The sequence below is a fragment of the Panthera tigris genome, chromosome A2 (genome assembly GCF_018350195.1).
Source record: "Panthera tigris isolate Pti1 chromosome A2, P.tigris_Pti1_mat1.1, whole genome shotgun sequence".
NCBI classification, from domain to species: Eukaryota; Metazoa; Chordata; class Mammalia; order Carnivora; family Felidae; genus Panthera; species Panthera tigris.
The window spans coordinates 97,444,427-97,463,642 of NC_056661.1; the positions used below are offsets into that span (position 1 = coordinate 97,444,427).

Consider the following 19,216-nt stretch of genomic DNA (forward strand, 5'->3'; position numbering starts at 1 on the left):
ACTTGAAAATACTTCAGAAAATAAAAAAGAAATACTTCATTTTGAGACCTAAAAAATGGTGTATATATAACATATATATATACACACACATATATACATATATATATACACACAGACATGTATATATATATGTATATATGTGTGTGTATATATATGTGTGTATATATATATGTATATATGTGTGTGTGTATATATATGTGTGTGTATACAGACATGTATATATGTGTGTATATATATAAGTTTAAAAGCATTATATACTAAATAACACTAATACTGTGTGTTGCTCCTAAAGATAAATACATGCATTTATATACATGTGTCTGAACACATGCACATATATATGGTTATGAGCATTATATATTTCAAGCGTGCAACTTGAATAGGAAGGATTCCCTGCAATTCCTTGAGGAGGAAAAGTGGAAGGCAGGACTAGGTATGAGGCTCACAGTGTATTTCAGCTGGCTGTATTATGTTTCATGTAATTTATTAAGGACAAAAAAAATGATGTAAGCGTGCCATACATTAGCAGTTATGAATTCTTTGTGATAGGATTATGAATATTGAGTAAACTGAATCTCTCCATTTAGTATTGCTTCTATCTATTCTTTCAAAATAATCTTTTTAAAACATTAAGCATTTGGCTAAGATCTGGAACTTGTGTATAAAAAACAAATTATGGATCAATAAGAGTGTCTTAAATATCAAGTGTTTTGTCAACTCATGTATTGAAAATGGTAATGTATTATCAGAAAAGTTAATTATGGGTAATTTTTCCCCTCTTCCCAAAGAATACAAGTCAATGACCAGATTGTGGAAGTGGATGGAATCAGCTTGGTGGGTGTCACACAGAATTTTGCTGCAACAGTTCTCAGAAACACCAAGGGCAATGTCAGGTAAATATGTGGTTTCAGATATGTATAATTTCATTACTTAATATTATGTTGAATTTTAGCCTGCTAGAATTGTACCTATAGATGTATAATTTCAATGAGAATTTTATCTAAATACTTAAAACTTGCCTTTAGTTTTTAATGTTTCCTTCTTATTATAATTTGTTTATACAAATGTAATTTAGAACCAAAAATTGTGGTATTTTAGAAAGGCATGAAGATACGAAGTATACAGTGTGAATCAACATGGTCAATTACTGAACTATGTTAGTGTTCCTAACTAGATAGAATTTCTACTTACATCCTCAACAAATATGAATTTAGATTCTAAATCCTTTTAATAAAACCAGTTATACAATAAGTTGAAATTGAGCTGATTATACCTATATCCAGTGGTACATGGTTCTTAGAAAGACTGTCCGAATTATGTAAGGTTAATAAATGCATTTAAAAAATCTCTTCATAGACTTTATAGGACTAATCTTTGGTAAACTGTAACTTTGCCAATTTAAAGTACAGAGGGTACGTTCTTTTAGACCTTGAAATTTATATTTGATCCTGGGTTCTGAAAATTGTAGCTTGGAAAACAAATAAGAAAGTAGTCCTAAGCCAGCTAGGGTCAAGGTAAGAAATCCATTTTATTTGGTCATAGGGCATTTATGTATGTATGTATGTATTTTTTGTTTTGTTTTTAATTTTTAATAATTTATTTAAATTACATCTAAGTTAGTTATGTATGTATGTATTTTTTAAAGTTTATTTATTTATTTTGAGAGAGAAAGAGAGTGAGCAAGCGAGCCGGGAAGGGGCAGAGAGAGAGAGGGAAAGAGAATCCCAGAAGGCTCTGTGCTGTTAGCACTCATGTGCTGTTAGAACTCATGAACTGTGAGATCGTGACCTGAGCTGAAACCAAGAGTTGGATGCTTAACCGACTGAACCACCCAGCTGCCCCATAGAGTATTTGTTTTTAAATACAGTGTTTCTTATGTCTTAATACTTTTCCATCAATCCTATGAAGGAACATAAAGGGGACATTATTTAGTATGGGTAAGTCTCCAATGTTTTAGTGTTATCAGCAGAATAGAACTGCCAAATATTTTGAAAATACCAAGTGAGTTAAATTGCTGTAAAGACAGTAACATGAGGATTTTTTTGCAGCATGCTTTATGTTGCACAAACATGGGTTTAAGTTTTAGAATTTAGACTGTTTCATTTGGAAAATATCCTTTAATGCTGAAGGAAATGTTTAAGGAACACATCCATGACTTTTATGGGTGCTGTGTTGATGCTCCAAGAATACCCATAGTCCTGAGAAAAGGATGTGAAATAATTGGAAACAGCATAGATAAAAAACTGTCTGATGCTCCCTCAGGACAGGTGATTTGTCTTTCTGCAGATTGTTGTGTTTTTGAGACAGCACTTTCCTATGTCAGTATAGAACTTGGTTTAAAAGCTACCCCAGTTAGGCTTTGAAGTGAATTTTAAAGTGAAGTGAGATATACATTAAACTTAGAAGACTATTTTTCTTTTTCTTTTTTTATAAGAACATTTTTTCAGTTGCAAAGAAGTTTACAGTTACATGAAATCCTAGCCATCCCTTTCCTTCAAGCCTTGTCCAAATTGCAAATGACTTCTTAACTCTACCCTGATTGCAGTCTCTCCCTTCTTCAGTCTGTCCCTCTCATTCTTCCTCCTAGTGGAGGAAAATAATAGTTTTCAAATCTAGGAAGGTCTGTCTATCATGGAAAAAGGAATTGATTCATTCTGTGTAACTCTGGCACTGGAAGGTCTAACACCTGTAGGTAGAAATAATAATTCTGCATCCATTATGTGCCTCTCTTCTTCAGAAACCTTCAATGGCCCTCCATTCTGTACAGAATCTAAGCTCTTTATCCAGATATTAAAATTTTTTCATCATCCAGTCTTACCACTTACCTCTTTCTATGTTCATGCTTTGGTTCCGTTGGACTGGTGTAGTCATATTCCTTCAAATGTGCCTTGTGAGTTATTGTTTTATTAACGTACCTTTCTGTCTGCCATTTTTTTCTGTTTAAAACACTGTCTTCTGTTTAGAACCTATTTATCTTAAGACACATATTTCAGCTCCTTTGCCCTGAAGAAGTCCTCCTTGACCTCTATATTACCTAGTGATCTCTTCTTCCTGGTAACACTCATCATTCATACTATTTTTTTGACCTTGAGGTGACAGCACATTCTACTTTCATATTTTAAAGGCATACATTTTATTTCCTCACTCACTTTGCACAAGTCTTGATACTGAAATGGGACCTTTGGCCCCCTTTGTTCCCCCAAATTATTTAACTCAGGACCTTAGTTAATTGAATATAAGGAAAAAGTCTTTTCTCAATTTTAATTTATTAAAAATATTTGAATCCTCTGAATATATTTTAGGTGGTAGTTCTTCGTAAAGTATTAATACAAAAATAGGATCCAAAAACAAGATCTGTATTTTCATGAACTTTTTTAAAACTGAGAATTTAAAATATGTATGGTTTTATATTTCTTATTATTTGGTGACTTTGCTATCATATTTAGTGGTTACTAAAATTTATTCTCAAAAAATGATATCTACAAAATTAGTCAGTTTAGTTTGATTTTTTCCTAACTAGTAGGCACAGATCTGGGAGGAATGTGTGAGAGCCGTGGGTCTAAAGATCCAAGTAGGAGAAAGATGTGAAGCTAGAGGTGATGAGAAAAACAAAACTGAGATTTGAATGGTGATTATTTCTTAAGTATTGGAGGTCAAGATTTTTACTTATTTCCTTGAAATGTCTATGAAATTGGTGTCACCATTTGGATGTGAATCAAAATTATACAGTGAAGTTCTGTGACTTCATCCACACAGAGAATTATTTTCCATCTGACCTCAGTCTACTTTATTCTAGTAAAGTAAAAATTACGATACCTGAGTTCATGAACCAATACTACTAACAAAGACCCCATGAATATGACATTTTTAATGCTCTAGAGAAATTACAACTATTTTAATGTTGCAACTTTCAAGGATATATGTACGTTTTTCAACCCTACATCATTTATATGAATTAAAGCATACATTAGGCCATGGTTAACAAGTGGTTCCGGTAAATGAGTATTATTTCCTTCACTTAACTGATATCACTTAAAACGAAGCACTCACTGTAAGTACTGTGTTTATATCATGTAATTATGTAATTGATTAGGAAAGGACCCACAGGATTCAAATAGTTTATACTCAGAAATGATGCAACACAGGAACAGCAGGAGAAAGATGAGCGTTAACAGGGTGGGCATAGAGGACTCAGGCTCATCCTTCCACTGGGCCTCATAGGACTTGGTCTCCAGATTCTAAACCACCACAGGCATGTGCATGAAGCATCTTGGTATCAAGAAGCGCAAAGTCTACGTATGGTAAGGATTTCTCACTGAAATCATTGACAGCCCCTAGATTCTACCAAATCCCGGTAGAAGTGACAAATCCGGTTATTACCAGTTTTGACAAGTTAGTCTGTCTTGCCTTCAAACAATTCATGGACCCATATTTGCAAAGCATCATTTGTCCCTGGTTAGTACATTTCACAGCTCTGACCAGTGTTCAGTACCATGCTCTAGGCAGTTCTGAAGATGAGTACTTTGTCAATCCAGGTGGTCTCATGCTATATAATACATATTACATATAACACATTTACTGCTCTCCTTTTGACTTTAGATTCTTACTATTTAGTATGTTTCTATTGTATGTTTCTTCTTCAAAAATTTTTTTATTTGAACATATTTATTATATATTTCAATTTTACCTGGTGAAAACCTAAAAAGAAAATGTTGTAAATTATTTAAAAACCTATAATCTTTTTGGTGGTCTATAGAATGTAACTTGACAAATGTAATATAGTTAAAAAGTTAGAAAAAAGTTCTATTCTTATTATCAGATCCTGCATTATGTGAAAAATAATTTAAAGAGTAGAGATTCAGATCATTTGAATCGGCAGGTTTATCCACTTATTCACAATTCCTTTTTATATCAGAACTTACTAAATGATGCTTTTCTTGGAGATCTTTAAAAGAGCCTTATGTCTGTTGGTCCATGAAAAGTTATGGGAAAAATACTTTTAAACTTGAAATTATAAGGTCATTAGAAAAATAATGATTAGTTTGAAAGACATAAAAATACTGGTTGCGTACCTATGGAAGGAAAGTAGGAATCTATAGATGCTAGGAGACTAATTCAAAGTTATACAAACTACCTTCCATTTATTTTTGGATATCTTTTATATTTGGATATTTTGGATATATATATATATGTATATATATATGTGTATATATATATATATATATATATTTGGATATTTTTTGTATTTGGATATATATATGTATATATATATATGTGTGTGTATATATATCCATATATACACATATATATATGTGTATATATATCCATATATATGTGTGTGTGTATATATATACATATATACACACACACATATATATGTGTGTGTGTATATATATCCATATGTAGTTTTGCTACAGATGTCCCAAATGTAGACAGTTGACTCAGTCTCTTATGTTACATCTCTGTGGACAATAAAAAAATGTATTTGAATTGTAGTGAAGCTAGAGGATAGGTAAAATCATACAGCTGATTCTGGTATTATTTAATTTATTCATTGATATTTCTTTATGCACTTAGTGCTAGGAATAATTATCTTTCTCTAGTAACTGCCTTTTTTCACATGAAGCCAGACCTCGTGGATTCAGATTCTGGTTTAACTACTTACATACATGAGTTCATGGAAGTGTTTAAATCTCCCTGTGCTGTAGTTTCTTCACCTATAAAATGGGCATCATGATAGTACCTACCCCATACAATGGTGATGATTATTAAATGAATTAATACATGTAATAAATGCCTACAAAAAGTTGGACCTCAATGAAATATTGGTGATTATTATTTCCTTCTCAAAACTCTGATCCCTTCTTAGATGTTCATGTAGATTGCTGGAAAACTGAGGGTCAGTTGTATAGCCATTTCCAACAAAGGCACAGGGCCTTACAGTCTGCAGAGGAGACAGACCCTTGTTACCAGTTTCTCTTTAACTCTTTGGAAGTACCAATATAAATCATTTCTTCATATCTTGATTTTTCACTTTTAGATGAAAATTTAATAATTGCTTGTTGTAAAGCTTTCACCTAGCAGGGTTTTTTTTTTTTTCAGTTAAAACTTTTGCAAGAGTTTATAACATTTACTTTCTAATACATAGCTACAATTGTCATGGGTAGTTTTTCTATAAATTCATTCAAAAAGTTAAAACCAATAGGCAGTATTTATAATGTTATGCTTATGAAAATATTATTCAGTTTAGAATCAAGTAGTATGACTGAATTGATAGAAAATGAAATGTAATTTTATGTCATTCAATCTGTGTCACTGTAAGGGAGGGTTTCAAAGCATAAAGGTTCTAATGGAAACTGACTTAATTTATTTCTAGCCTTCTTGATTTCCTCTGGGTCATCCATAGCTGCCAGGGTGCTTGCATGTCTGAAAATGGATTATTTTGCCCTGAAATATGGCTAGGTATAGTATTTGAGGTTCAAAATCTTTTTCTTTTAGTATTATGAAGACATTTTCCGTTGTATTTTAATATCTACAGTTGGTAAAGAGAATTTTAATATTAATCTGATTTGTAGTCTGGTTTTCTGTCTTGGATTTTTCCCCCTCTTAATTTTATTTTTGAAATTTTTATCAGGCTATAACTAGGTCTGTGTTTGTTTGTTTGGTGTAGTTCTACTTGGGAGTCAGTCTGAACACTTGAGTTTGAGAAATTTTTCTATTATTATTTTATTATTTTCTTTATTTATTTTTCATTGTCTTGGTTTTCTCTTCTCAAACCAGGATTAAATGGGGATTAGATATCTTGGCCGTATTGTCTAACATCTTCTTTCTGTCATCTCCATCTGTTTACGTTTTTGTTAATATATTCTAAGAGTTTTCTCAATTTTATCAACCATATTACCAATTTATTTGTAAGCCATGGCCCTTTTTTATCTGTTCTGACCCATTCTCTATTTCCTTTTTCTACTTAAAGTTTGTCCTCTCTTATCCAACCTTGAGAATTATTCACCTTGCTACTTGAGATCTTCATGTGGCTTTCAAATTTAATTAAGTTTCATGTGGCACATCAAATGTAATATGTTCAAATTATTATCCTTTGTACCATTCTCTGTCTCCTCCAAAAAAAACAATCATGTGATCTCTACTTGGCTAATTCTGTCTTGTCAGTTCTCAGCTCAAAAGTCACTTTTTCAGTAAATGAGTTCTTCTTGTATTAAGCTTTTTATGTTGTCCAAGTCAGTTTCTATCACATTACCATATTTTCTACATAGTATTCATCAAGTAATCCTCTGATGATCCACTCTTCCTAGTATTGCCTCTCTCGTTCAGTCCTCCACCTCATTGTCTCCTGACTAGCCTTGATGATTAGAGTATAAAGAAAGTAGTGATGTGTGACTTCTGAGGGTATGGTATAAAAGGCATACCTATACCTTCTGCCTTGGATTTCTGGATCACCAGCTCTGGAGAAATCCAGCTACCATATCAGACAGCCTTCTGGAGAGGTTCACACAAGGAAGAATTTAGGCCTGTTAACAGCCAGCACCAAGTTGCCAGCCATGTGAGAGGGGCACCTTGGAATGAGATCCCTACCCTCAGTAAAGCCTTCAGGTGACTGCAGCCCCAGTCAACATTAGATTGAATTTAGTGAGAAGCTCCAAGCAGAACTGCCCAGTCGAGCATCTCCTGAATTCTTGGCTCAGAGAAACTAGGAAAGATAAACCATCTGTAAGTTTTGGGATAATTTATGTCAGAGAAGATATAAATTAGAACAAAAGAGAGGACATCATTACAGACCTCACATATAAGGATTAGTCAATATTATGAAGAACTCTATGCTGATAACTACAACTTAGAATAGTTAAGTTCTTTGAAGACAATACTATCAGAAAGTACCAAAGCTCACTCAAGAAAAAATAGTGTGTGTATGGGTGTGTTTGTACACATGAAGATGAATTCAGAGTTAAAGCTTTCCAGTAAAGAAAATTCCGGTTCCAGTTTGTTTCATTGGTGAATCTCACCAAACATTAGAGAGAGAAATAACATGAATTCTATACAAATTCTTCCAGAACGTAGAAGAGGGGACACATCTCAGCTATATTTATGAGGCCAGCATTACCATTTAAGTGAGAAAAAGACATTTAAAATAAAAATTATTACTGCCAATATTTTTCATGAATGTAGATACTAAAGTCCTTAATAAAATTTTAACAGGTTAAAGTCAGAAATATACAAAAAGGATAATACATTATGGCTAAGAGACATTTTTGGGGGGGAGGGGAATCATGTTTGATTTAATGTTTGAAATTCAACCTATGGAATTTTCCATACTGATAGAAAAATGGAGAATAATCATATACTCATTTCAGTAGATGTAGGCCACAGAAAACTCTCAGGAAATTTGAAATATAAGGGAATTTCCTCATAGTAATAAATAGCATTTAAGTAAAACCTATAGTTAATATCATACCTAATGATGGGAGACAAATGCTTTCTCTTTAGTATAAGAACAATTTTTTTTTAATTTTTTTTAACGTTTATTTATTTTATTTTTGAGACAGAGAGAGGCAGCATGAACAGGGAAGGGTCAGAGAGAGGGAGACACAGAATCTGAAACTGGCTCCAGGCTCTGAGCTGTCAGCACAGAGCCCGACGCAGGGCTCGAACTCACGGACTGCGACATCATGACCTGAGCCGAAGTCAGCAGCTTAACTGACTGAGCCACCCAAGCGCCCCTAGTATAAGAACAATTTAAGAGTGTCCACTTTCACCACTTCTATTCAGCATTGTGCTATGGGTCATAGCTAGGTCACTGAGGCGACAGTAAGAAATGGCAAACATTTTTGATTGAAAAGGGAGAAGTAAAACCCTTTATTCATAGACAACATGTTCATCTCTGTAGAAAATACCAAGGAATCTATGAAGGATGCTGCTAATAAGTGAGTCAAACAAGATTACAGGGAATAGGTTGATGTACACAAATCAGTTCTGTTCTGTATACTAGCAACAACAACAAAAAATGAAAATTCAGATTACAGCCAACTTTTGTGGGGTGCCTGGGTGGCTCAGTTGGTTAAACCTCCAACACTTGTTTTCAGCTCAGGTCATTATCTCATGGTTTTGTGAGTTCAAGCCTGATTTGGGACTCTGCACTGACAGCACAGAGCCTGTTTGGGATTCTTTCTCTCTCCCTCTCTCTCTGCTCCTCCCCCACTCACACTGTCTCTGTCTCTCTCAAAATAAATAAACTGAAAAAAAAACCCCAATTTTTATGATAGCATCAAAACATGAAATATTTAATACCTGACATGATATGTTGATGACTTCAACAAAATGTTTCTGAGAGAAAATAAAGACAACCTCAATGAATGAATCAATAGACCATGTTCATGGATCAGAATACTCAGTGTTGTTAAAATTTCAATGTTTTCCAAATCTGCATACTAAGCACAATCTTAGTGAAAATCTCCATAAGATTTTTTGTAGAAATTAATATTTTTGACAAAGAACAAATTTGGAGAACTTTCGCTGCCTCAAAGCTACACTAATCACAGCAGTCTTGTGTAGGCATAAGGATAGAAATATAGATTAATGGAACAGAAAAGAGAGTTCCAACATATACATGCATAGACACAAACAATTGAGTTTTGACAAATGTACCAAAGTAATTCAGTGGGGGAAATTATAGTCTTTTCAACAAATGGTGCTGGGACAATTGAATAACCACATTTATAAAAAACAAAAACACTTGACCTTTGCCCCACAGCATATACAAAAATTAATTCAAGATCGTAGATCTAAGTGCAACAGCTAAAACTATAAAATTTCTAGACAACAGGCAAAAAATCTTTATGACCTTGGGTTAATCAAAGATCTGTTAAGACACAAAAGCAAAAAATAGAAAAGAAAGACATGATAAATTAAACTACATCAAAATTTAAAACATTTGTTCAAAAAATACCATTAAGAAAATGAAAAAGCAAGCCAAAGACAATATTTGCAACAACAATTATCTGATAAAGGGCTCTTATTTAGAAGATATGAAGAACTTTTATAATTCAATAAGATGATATATAGCCCTATTAAAAATGTGCAAATCAATTAAAGAGACACTTTACCAAGGAAGATCTACAGTTAGACACATGAAATACTGCTCAACATCATTAATCATTGGGGAAATGCAAATTAAATCCAGAATGAGGTGCTACTACACACCCACTAGTATGGCTGAAATTTAAAAGACTGATAATACTATGCATTGACAAGGATGTGGAGCAGATTTAACATTCATTCATTGCCAGCAGGAATGCAAAATAGCACAGCCACTTTGCAGAACAGTTTGGCAGGTTCTTATAAAGCTAAGCTTGTACTTACCATACCAGCCAGCAATTCTATTCTTAGCTATGTATTCAAGAGCAATAAAAACATATATCTACCCAAACGACTCATACTTACATGTTCATAGGAGCCTTGTTCATAAGAGCTAGAAACAACTCAAATGTCCTTTAACTGATAAAGGATATACAAATTGTATTGTATTCCTGTGTAATGAAATATTTCTTTGCAATACAAAGAAACAAATTACCAATATATTCAACATAATATTTGACTGACAGAGCTATTATATTGACCAAAAGAAGGCAGACAGAAAAGCTTTTGTACTGTAAACTGCAAGCATTTAAGAGGGAATATTTTTGAGGCAATGAAATTGTGCTATACTGTGGTTATTGTATTTATGACACAGCTGTGTGTGTGTGTGTGTGTGTGTGTGTGTGTGTGTATTTGTGAAAACTCATACAAAATAAATTTGGTGACTTTTATTATATGTAAATTTGACTTCAATAAAACAGATTTTTTTAAACGTATGCTAACAGTTCTGATTAATTTAAAAAGCACCATGCTAACTAAGTATGTTGATGGTGATGGTGATTTGGAAAGGAGGACAGTGTCTACTTAGGAAAGGCAAATGCAATCAAACCGAACTTCCTCAGCAGTGCGTATGTGTTATTGTGCTGTATACTTTTATGTAAAAAAACATTTTATTATTAATTTTTTACCAGAAAAAAAAATCTATATTAAGTTCTTGTCTGGACCCTTTTCCTTATTCAGTCATGGATTTGCGATATAATTTTAAGAACCCTTTTTTGGGGGTCTCCAGCTTTAAGTGGGACCTTTCGAATCTTGTGTACTATTATGTAAATGACTTAGTGTACCTATTCTTGTAAAACATATTGCCTCAAAATTTTGTGACTTGAAACAACACAGTTTCTGGGATCTATTTCCTAGTTTTTTCCTGAGAGCCTCCCTACAGGGATGCCTCCCAACATGGAGACTGAATTTCCCAGAGGAAGTGACCCAAGACAGTACCCAAGATGGAGTCTGTCATCTTTTTATGACTTAATATCCAAAGGGACATTCCATTAGTTTTGTATTTTGTTTGATAAAAGTGAGTTAACAAGTCCCTCTTATACTCAAGGGGAGAGAATTACACAAGACTCGAACATCAGGAGCCAGAGATCACTTGGATCCATCTCGGAGGCTGCCTGTTACGTAGTGATCAATAACTGGTTGGATGGATGGACGGACGGACAGACTAATTAACGTTATACCACAATAAAATGTATTTGTTTAATGTTGCATACCCTATCTTCAGAAGAACCCTGAAACATTTGAGATTATTTAGGAAAGACTGACCAGGATAGTGAAAGGTCTAAACACTGTTTCCTTCTATATATAAAAATTAAAGATTCTGCCAACTTTTGCCTAAAACAGAAAATTTTAAGAAGACATAGTAACAATTGCAAAGCATTTGAAAGAGTAGACTCTAGGAAAAGACTTAGGTATTCTTTTTACTGCAGACAGCCATCCTAGTACTGGAGGACAGCAGTTATAGGAAATTGATGTTACAGGAGAGTGTGCTTCAGTATGAGAAATTTCTAATAATACATGGTGTATTTGTTTTTCAGGGCCATTTACGTTAAACTTTAAATGTTTTCTTCCAGGTACTGCTATATGATCAATAACTATGCATTCATCATGCTTTATCCCTAGCGTATGTTTTTTTTGTTTTTGTTATTTTTGCTTTAAAAATTTTTTTTTAATGTTTATTTTATTTTTGAGAGAGACAGAGCACAAGCAGGGGAGGGGCAGAGAGAGAGAGAGAGAGAGAGAGAGAGAGAGAGAGATACAAAATCTGAAGCAGGCTCCAGGCTCTGAGCTGTCAGCACAGAGCCCGACGTGGGGCATGAACCCACGAACTGTGAGATCATGACCTGAGCCGAAGTCAGACACTTAACTGACTGAACCACCCAGGCACCCCTAGCATATGTTTTTAATGACTTTTTGACACTGAGCCATATAGCACTTTGGAGGTGAGGATTTTGGAGGAATTGTAGTCACACATAATAAAAAATGAATTAATCTGAAGGTCTTAAATATTGCCCTGTCCATTTTGGAAAGGTTAGAACACTCAAAAGAAAAATATAAATGAATGATGAGGTTTTTAAATAAATATGCACTTGATATTTTGGATTCATACCTGGACATGTAATTTCTTTTTTGTTTACTTGAGAGAGAGAGAGAGAGAGCAGGGAGAGGGACAGAAGGAAATAATTTTTTTTAATGTTTTTATTTTTTTTTATTTTTGGGAGAGAGAGAGACAGAGAAACAGAGCATGAGCAGGGGAGGGGCAGAGGGAAAGGGAAACACAGAATCCAAAGCAGGCAGGCTCCAGGCTCTGAGCTGTCAGCACAGAGCCCGATATGGGTCCTGAACTCATGAGCCATGAGATTATGACCTGAACCCGAGGCAGATGTTTAACTTACTGAGCCCCTGAGGCACCCCTGAGTAAGAGAGAATCTTAAGCAGGCTCTGTGCTGAGCACAGAGCCTGAAGCAGGACTTGATCCCACGACCGTGGGATCATGGCCTGAGCTGAAATCAAGAGTTGACTCTCAACCAACTAAGCTACCTGGGTGCCCTCACGCCCCACCGCCTTTTTTTTTTTTACTGTTATTTGTTTAATGTTTTTATATTGTGAAAATAAGGCATACTTGTCCAAAAAAAAAAAAAAAATCAAGCAGTACTGAGTAGGTAAAGGTAAAAGTCTACTGTTTTCCTTGCCTGAGACCACCTCCCCACCTACACATACACACACACTCTCACACATGGATCCAATTCCCCAAAGAAATCACTATTAACAGTTTGGTGTATGTCATTCCAGATATTTCAGATACATGTACATTCTTACACATGTGGGATTATAATATCCTTATTGCTTTCCAATTTTGTCCTGTTGGATGAAGCTAAAAACTGGATTCTTTTATCATTCAGCTCCTATTTTTAGATTTATTATTTAGATAAAATAATCATTAATTTACCACTTTAAAAAGATAAGCAGGGGAGACTGGGTGACTCAGTCAGTTAAGCATCAGACTTCAGCTCAGGTCATGATCTCATGATTCGTGGGTTTGAGCCCCGCATCAGGCTCTGCACTGACAGCTCATAGCCTGGAGCCTGCTTCAGATTCTGTGTCTCCCTCTCTTTGCTTTTCCCCCACTCATGCTTTGTATCTGTCTTTCAAAAATAAATAAACATCAAATAAATTCTTAAATAATAAAACAATAAAAAGGTAAGCAAATTTAGTGCACTCATATTCTTAGCTACTTCCTATTCTTTCTGCCTTTCCTTTTTTGCTATATAATTTCTTATAACATTTACATTCTATTCTAGGACCAATATTCTCTGAGTTGTTTACCTTAGTTTGTATGTATGTATGTAATTATTTATTTATTTTTATATATGTTAGTTAACATATAGCATACTATTGGTTTCAGGAGTAGAATTTAGTGACTTGTCGCTTGCATATAACACCCAGTGCTCAGCCCAACAAGTGCTCTCCTTAATGCCCATCACCCATGTAGCCCATCTTCCCACTCACCTCCCCTCCATTAGCCCTCAGTTTGTTCCTTATATGGAAGAGTCTATTATGGTTTGCCTCCCTATTTTTATCTTATTTTATTTTTCGTTCCTTTCCCCAATGTTTATCTGTTTTTTTTCTTAAATTCCACATATGAGTAAAATCATACTGTATTTGTCCTTCTCTGATTGACTTATTTCACTTAGCATATTACACCCTAGTTCTATCCACATTGTTGCAAATGGCAAGATTTCATTCTTTTTGATGACTGAGTAGTATTCCATGGTGTATGTATACCTCATCTTCTTTATCTGTTTGTCAGTCGATGGACATTTAGGCTCTTTCCATAGTTTGGCTATTGTTGATAATGCTGCTTTAAACATTGTGGTGCGTATGCCCCTTTGAATCAGCATTTTATATCCTTTAGAGTAGTGCAATGGACATGTAATTTCTAAATATGAAAACTAAAAAAAAATCTTTACTTAATTGGTATATCTGAGATTTCCATTTGAAATGCATTAAATCTTGAAATGTTTTGCTTCATTCACATCATTTTAAGATGAGGTTTTTGTTGCCATTATAGCACAAAGAGAAATTGAGAGTGTCACTTTTTCTCAGAGTCTTGATTTTATAATTGTGCGTAACGGAGTGTCATTTGTAATGGAGGGCAGTAAGGGCACCACCATGTTCATGGGAATTCTCAGTTCTTGTAGATTTTGTGTTTAAATTATTACTCCCTTGCAGTCAGACAAGAAGAGCAGCTACTATGTATTTGGGACCATAGATATTATAACTTCTAAATTACATGTATGTGTGTGTGTGTGTGTGTGTATAATATATAATATATAATTATAATATATAATATAAATATAATATAATATGTATTATAAATGTATATCTATAAATATAATATATACTATAAATACACTATAATATATATTATAAATGAATATCTATAAATATATTTTGTAAATGTGTATATACATATAAATATATGTTTGTGTGTGTATATATATATATATATATATATATATATATATATATGTAGTCAACAACCACTGGTGATAGAAAGAAGATTAAAAACAGTGGAGATTTCAGGACACCTGGGTGGCTCAGTTGGTTGAGTGTCTAACTTCGGCTCAGGTCATGATCACTCAGGTCATGATCTCCCAGGTCATGAGTTCAAACCCCACATTTGGTTCTGTGCTGACAGCTTGGAGCCTGGAGCCTGCTTCAGGTTCTGTGTCTTCTCTTTCTCTGCCCTTCCCCTGCTCACATTCTGTCTCTCTCTCTCTCAAAAATAAATAAACATAAATAAATAAACAAACAAACATTTAAAACAAATTAAAAAAAAGAGTGGAGATATCAAAAAATTGTTTTAAAGGGGACTTTGGCTTAATGAGACATTTTCTGATGCCAATTTTTACAGATTAACACTAAAAATATTTTATTTTATTTTATTTTTTTTAATTTTTTTTTAACGTTTATTTATTTTTGAGACAGAGAGAGACAGAGCATGAACGGGGGAGGGTCAGAGAGAGGGAGACACAGAATCCGAAACAGGCTCCAGGCTCCGAGCTGTCAGCACAGAGCCCGACGCGGGGCTCGAACTCACGGACCACGAGATCATGACCTGAGCCGAAGTCCGCCGCTTAACCGACTGAGCCACCCAGGCGCCCCTTAAAATATTTTATTTTAAATTGTTGTATGTGTAAATATTTAAACCTGAAACATCAAAGCTAACTTTAAAATAGAGAAACGTCACTTTTAGAACATATTTAAGTTTATACCTTTTACATAGTGTATAGTCCTTGAAGTAGCATGGGTTAGGCAATGTTTTTGTTTTTGTTTTTGTTTTTGTTTTAAGAATTCAACTACTTTTGAAATTCAACTACTATATTGAAATATAGTGGCAGAAAAAAGTTTTTATAATTAGAACTTGGTTAGATAGAACATTCATTTCAAGAAGTAATGCTTACACTTAAGTTTAAATATTTCAGATCTAGATATTTAAAGGCTAGCTTTTTAAAAAAAATATATAATTTATTGTCAAGTTAGCTAATGTACAGTGTATACAGTGTGCTCTAGGCTTCGGGGGTAGATTCCCGGGATTCATCACTTACATACAAGACCCCGTGCTCATCCCAACAAGTGCCCTCCTCAATGCCCATCACCCATTTTCCCCTCTCCCAGCGCCCCCCCAGTCAACCCTCAGTTTGTTCTTTGTATTTAAGAGTCTCTTATGGGGGTGCCTGGGTGGCTCAGTCAGTTAAGCGTCCGACTTCAGCTCAGGTCACGATCTCGCGGTCCATGAGTTCAAGCCCTGCGTCGGGCTCTGCGCTGATGGCTCAGAGCCTGGAGCCTGTTTCAGATTCTGTGTCTCCCTCTCTCTCTGCCCCTCCCCTGTTCATGCTCTGTCTCTCTCTGTCTCAAAAATAAATAAAACGTTTAAAAAAAAAAAAAAAAGAGTCTCTTATGGTTTGCCTCCCTCTCTGTTTGAAACTATTTTTTCTCCTTCCCTTTACCCCATGGTATTCTGGTAAGTTTCTCAAGTTCCACATATGAGTGAAAACATATGAAGGAGTGTTGATTCGTAGGGGCACATGTACCCCAATGTTTATAGTAGCACTTTCAACAATAACCAAATTATGAAAAGAGCCCAAATGTCCATCAACTGATGAATGGATAAAGAAGATGTGGTCTATATATACAGTGCAATACTACTTGGCAATGAGAAAGAATGAAATCCTGCCATTTGCAGCAACTTGGATGGAACTGGAGGGTATTGTGCTAAGTGAAATAAGTCAGTCAGAGAAAGGTCTAGCTTTTTTTTTTTTTTTTTTTTTTGACGTTTATTTATTTTTGAGAGAGAGAGAGAAAGGTAGAGTGTGAGCAGGCAGGGGCAGAGACAGAGGGAGACACAGAAACCGAAGCAGGCTCTAGGATCTGAGCTGTCAACACAGAGCCCGACGAAGGGCTTAAACTCACAAACTGTAAGATCATGACCTGAGCCAAAGTCTGGTGCTTAACTGACTAAGCCACACAGGTGCCCCTGAGCAAGGTCTAGCTTTTAAGAGCAAACATTTTCCTAGATGAATTTAAAAAAATGTTAATGTTAAATCAAAAGTATTATTATATTAATCCAAATCCCAATATAGAAAGGAGAAATACGTAAGAGTATCCAAGTACAAAAAGAGTCAAAACCTTGGTTGTGTAGGACTTTTGCCTCTAGATAGTAACACAGATCTTAGTGAAAACAATTAAGTCAAGTATTTTCAAAGCTGTCAAGTTCAGAGTAAGGCCATAAAATGTGATCAAACAAAAAAATGAGACATTTTCTACAAAAATGTTTAAAAGTATCATGTGACCTTGTGATCCAAGACTCCAGTATAATGAGAAGAGATGTTATGGATCTACTTTTCTTGTTTTTAAAATACATCTTGTAGGTTTTTGTTGTGTGCAAAATAAATATTTGTTAAAAATCTTAATGAAAGAATTGATTATATGAAAACTAATAACTATATCCTATTATGGCTTTTCATTTTACCGACTTGCTTCATTCTACGTGAAAAATTTTTAAGTTTTGACATCAGTTAAGTGCCATTTTTGACTAGTATATCACTTTTATTGGAATAACATGTCTGAAAGACAAGACACTCACAACTCATCAGTTTTCAACATAACCTCTCACATCATTTACACTGAACATGTAGGATCTTTATGATTTCAATTCAGCAAATTGTAAATGCAATTTTATAGTTGTTTAGTTTTTGTTTGACAGCTCACCAGAGAATTCAATAAACTAATCAGATGAAACCTGTGTAATCTCGTCATCTGAACTCTAAGGGACAGTGCATGAACATGGCTTGGTCTGATAATAGATGAAAAGAAAAAGGAAACCTGATTTATCTGTCTTTACCTCTTGTATCTCAGCCTGAGGGGGAGAGGGGGCAGTTCTTACTAAAATAATTCACATCAAAACAAGATGATTGTTTGAAACACCAGATAAAAGCCATGCTGAACACATAAATCCTAATTCTATATTTTAGTTTTAGCCTTTATTTGTCAATTATAACCTTAGTAAATACCCAACTTTTAATTTAAATATCCATTACAGTTTGGCTTCCGTTATCTCATGCTTTATAGCTAAAAATAAAAAGACCAAACATTTAATAACATATAGAAAGGTAATTTGAATGTTAAGCAAAGTAAACAAATTTAGATAGTAACAAGAAAAAATACAGATGATTTAACTGGATGATTTGACTACATGCCTGTCATTTCAGTTGGAGACAATATCTAAAATATAAACCAAAACTGTGGGTAAATATCAGTTGATTTGGTCACATGTTTAGAGGGACTGATTGTTGCTGACTTTATTAATTGTTACATTTTTGAAGACTGAAAAATTTCAATTTAAAGTGAGCATATAATGTATACTTTTATATTTCAGTGGTAACTGAAATTAAGTTTCTCAGAACACACTTTAGTGCAGATATTTTATCTTTACTGTGGTTGATTCTCAAAAAACTACTCTGTTTTCAAATCTAGTGTGATTCAAATAAGAGGTAACTGGGACAGGGTGCACAGATAGTACTTTTAAAGGTGTTCAACTCTATCTAGCTATTAATACATTATCCAGGTAAAAACAACAGTAAACATTTGTTAAATACTCTCTAGGCACCAGGTCCTTAGTTAATCTTTTTATATGTATTACATAATATTTGAGTTACATTCATTTTATTACAATATGGGAACAGAGGATTAGAAATGTTAATACATTCAAGGTCACAGAGCTGGTCATACTGTCATGTTTATGGCTTAGTGAATTTGTCCTGTCAAAACCTTTTCTCCCTTTTACAGACACTTTTAACCCCTAAACTATCACAGCATATCTATAGTGCAAACTCATAATTAAAATAATAACCTTACTTTAAAATTTGCATCTTCTGCCCAATTCTACATGTGCTATATTGTACACACACAGATACAGGAGTCCATATTTATAAAGACACCTTAAAAACGGACCAGATATTTAAGAACATATAGAAAGGTAATTTGAATGTTACACATTTTCCAAGTGGGAGATTTTATCACTTTCCTCAGAATAGTAATAGTGCCTAACATCCTTTCATGTCTGTACCACATTTTAAAAAAAAGTTTATTTATTGGGCGGCCTGGGTGGCTCAGTTTGTTAAGTGACCAACTTCAGCTCAGGTCATAACCCAGGGGTTCAAGCCCCTCATCGGGCTCTGTGCTGACAGCTCAGAGCCTAAGCCTACTTTGGATTCTCTCTCTCTCT

At 34.3% G+C, this 19,216-nt stretch overlaps 1 protein-coding gene across 11 annotated transcripts in view; it reads left to right on the forward strand.

Moving 5' to 3' along the window:
- Positions 1-19,216, forward strand: part of PPP1R9A (protein phosphatase 1 regulatory subunit 9A) — a 323,173-nt gene that overhangs the window by 197,157 nt on the left and 106,800 nt on the right. For all 11 annotated transcript variants that reach the window (XM_042966701.1, XM_042966692.1, XM_042966687.1 and 8 more), the window contains one exon: positions 789-893. In XM_042966701.1, the coding sequence (XP_042822635.1) occupies positions 789-893 (105 nt within the window). The remainder of the gene's footprint in view (positions 1-788; positions 894-19,216) is intronic.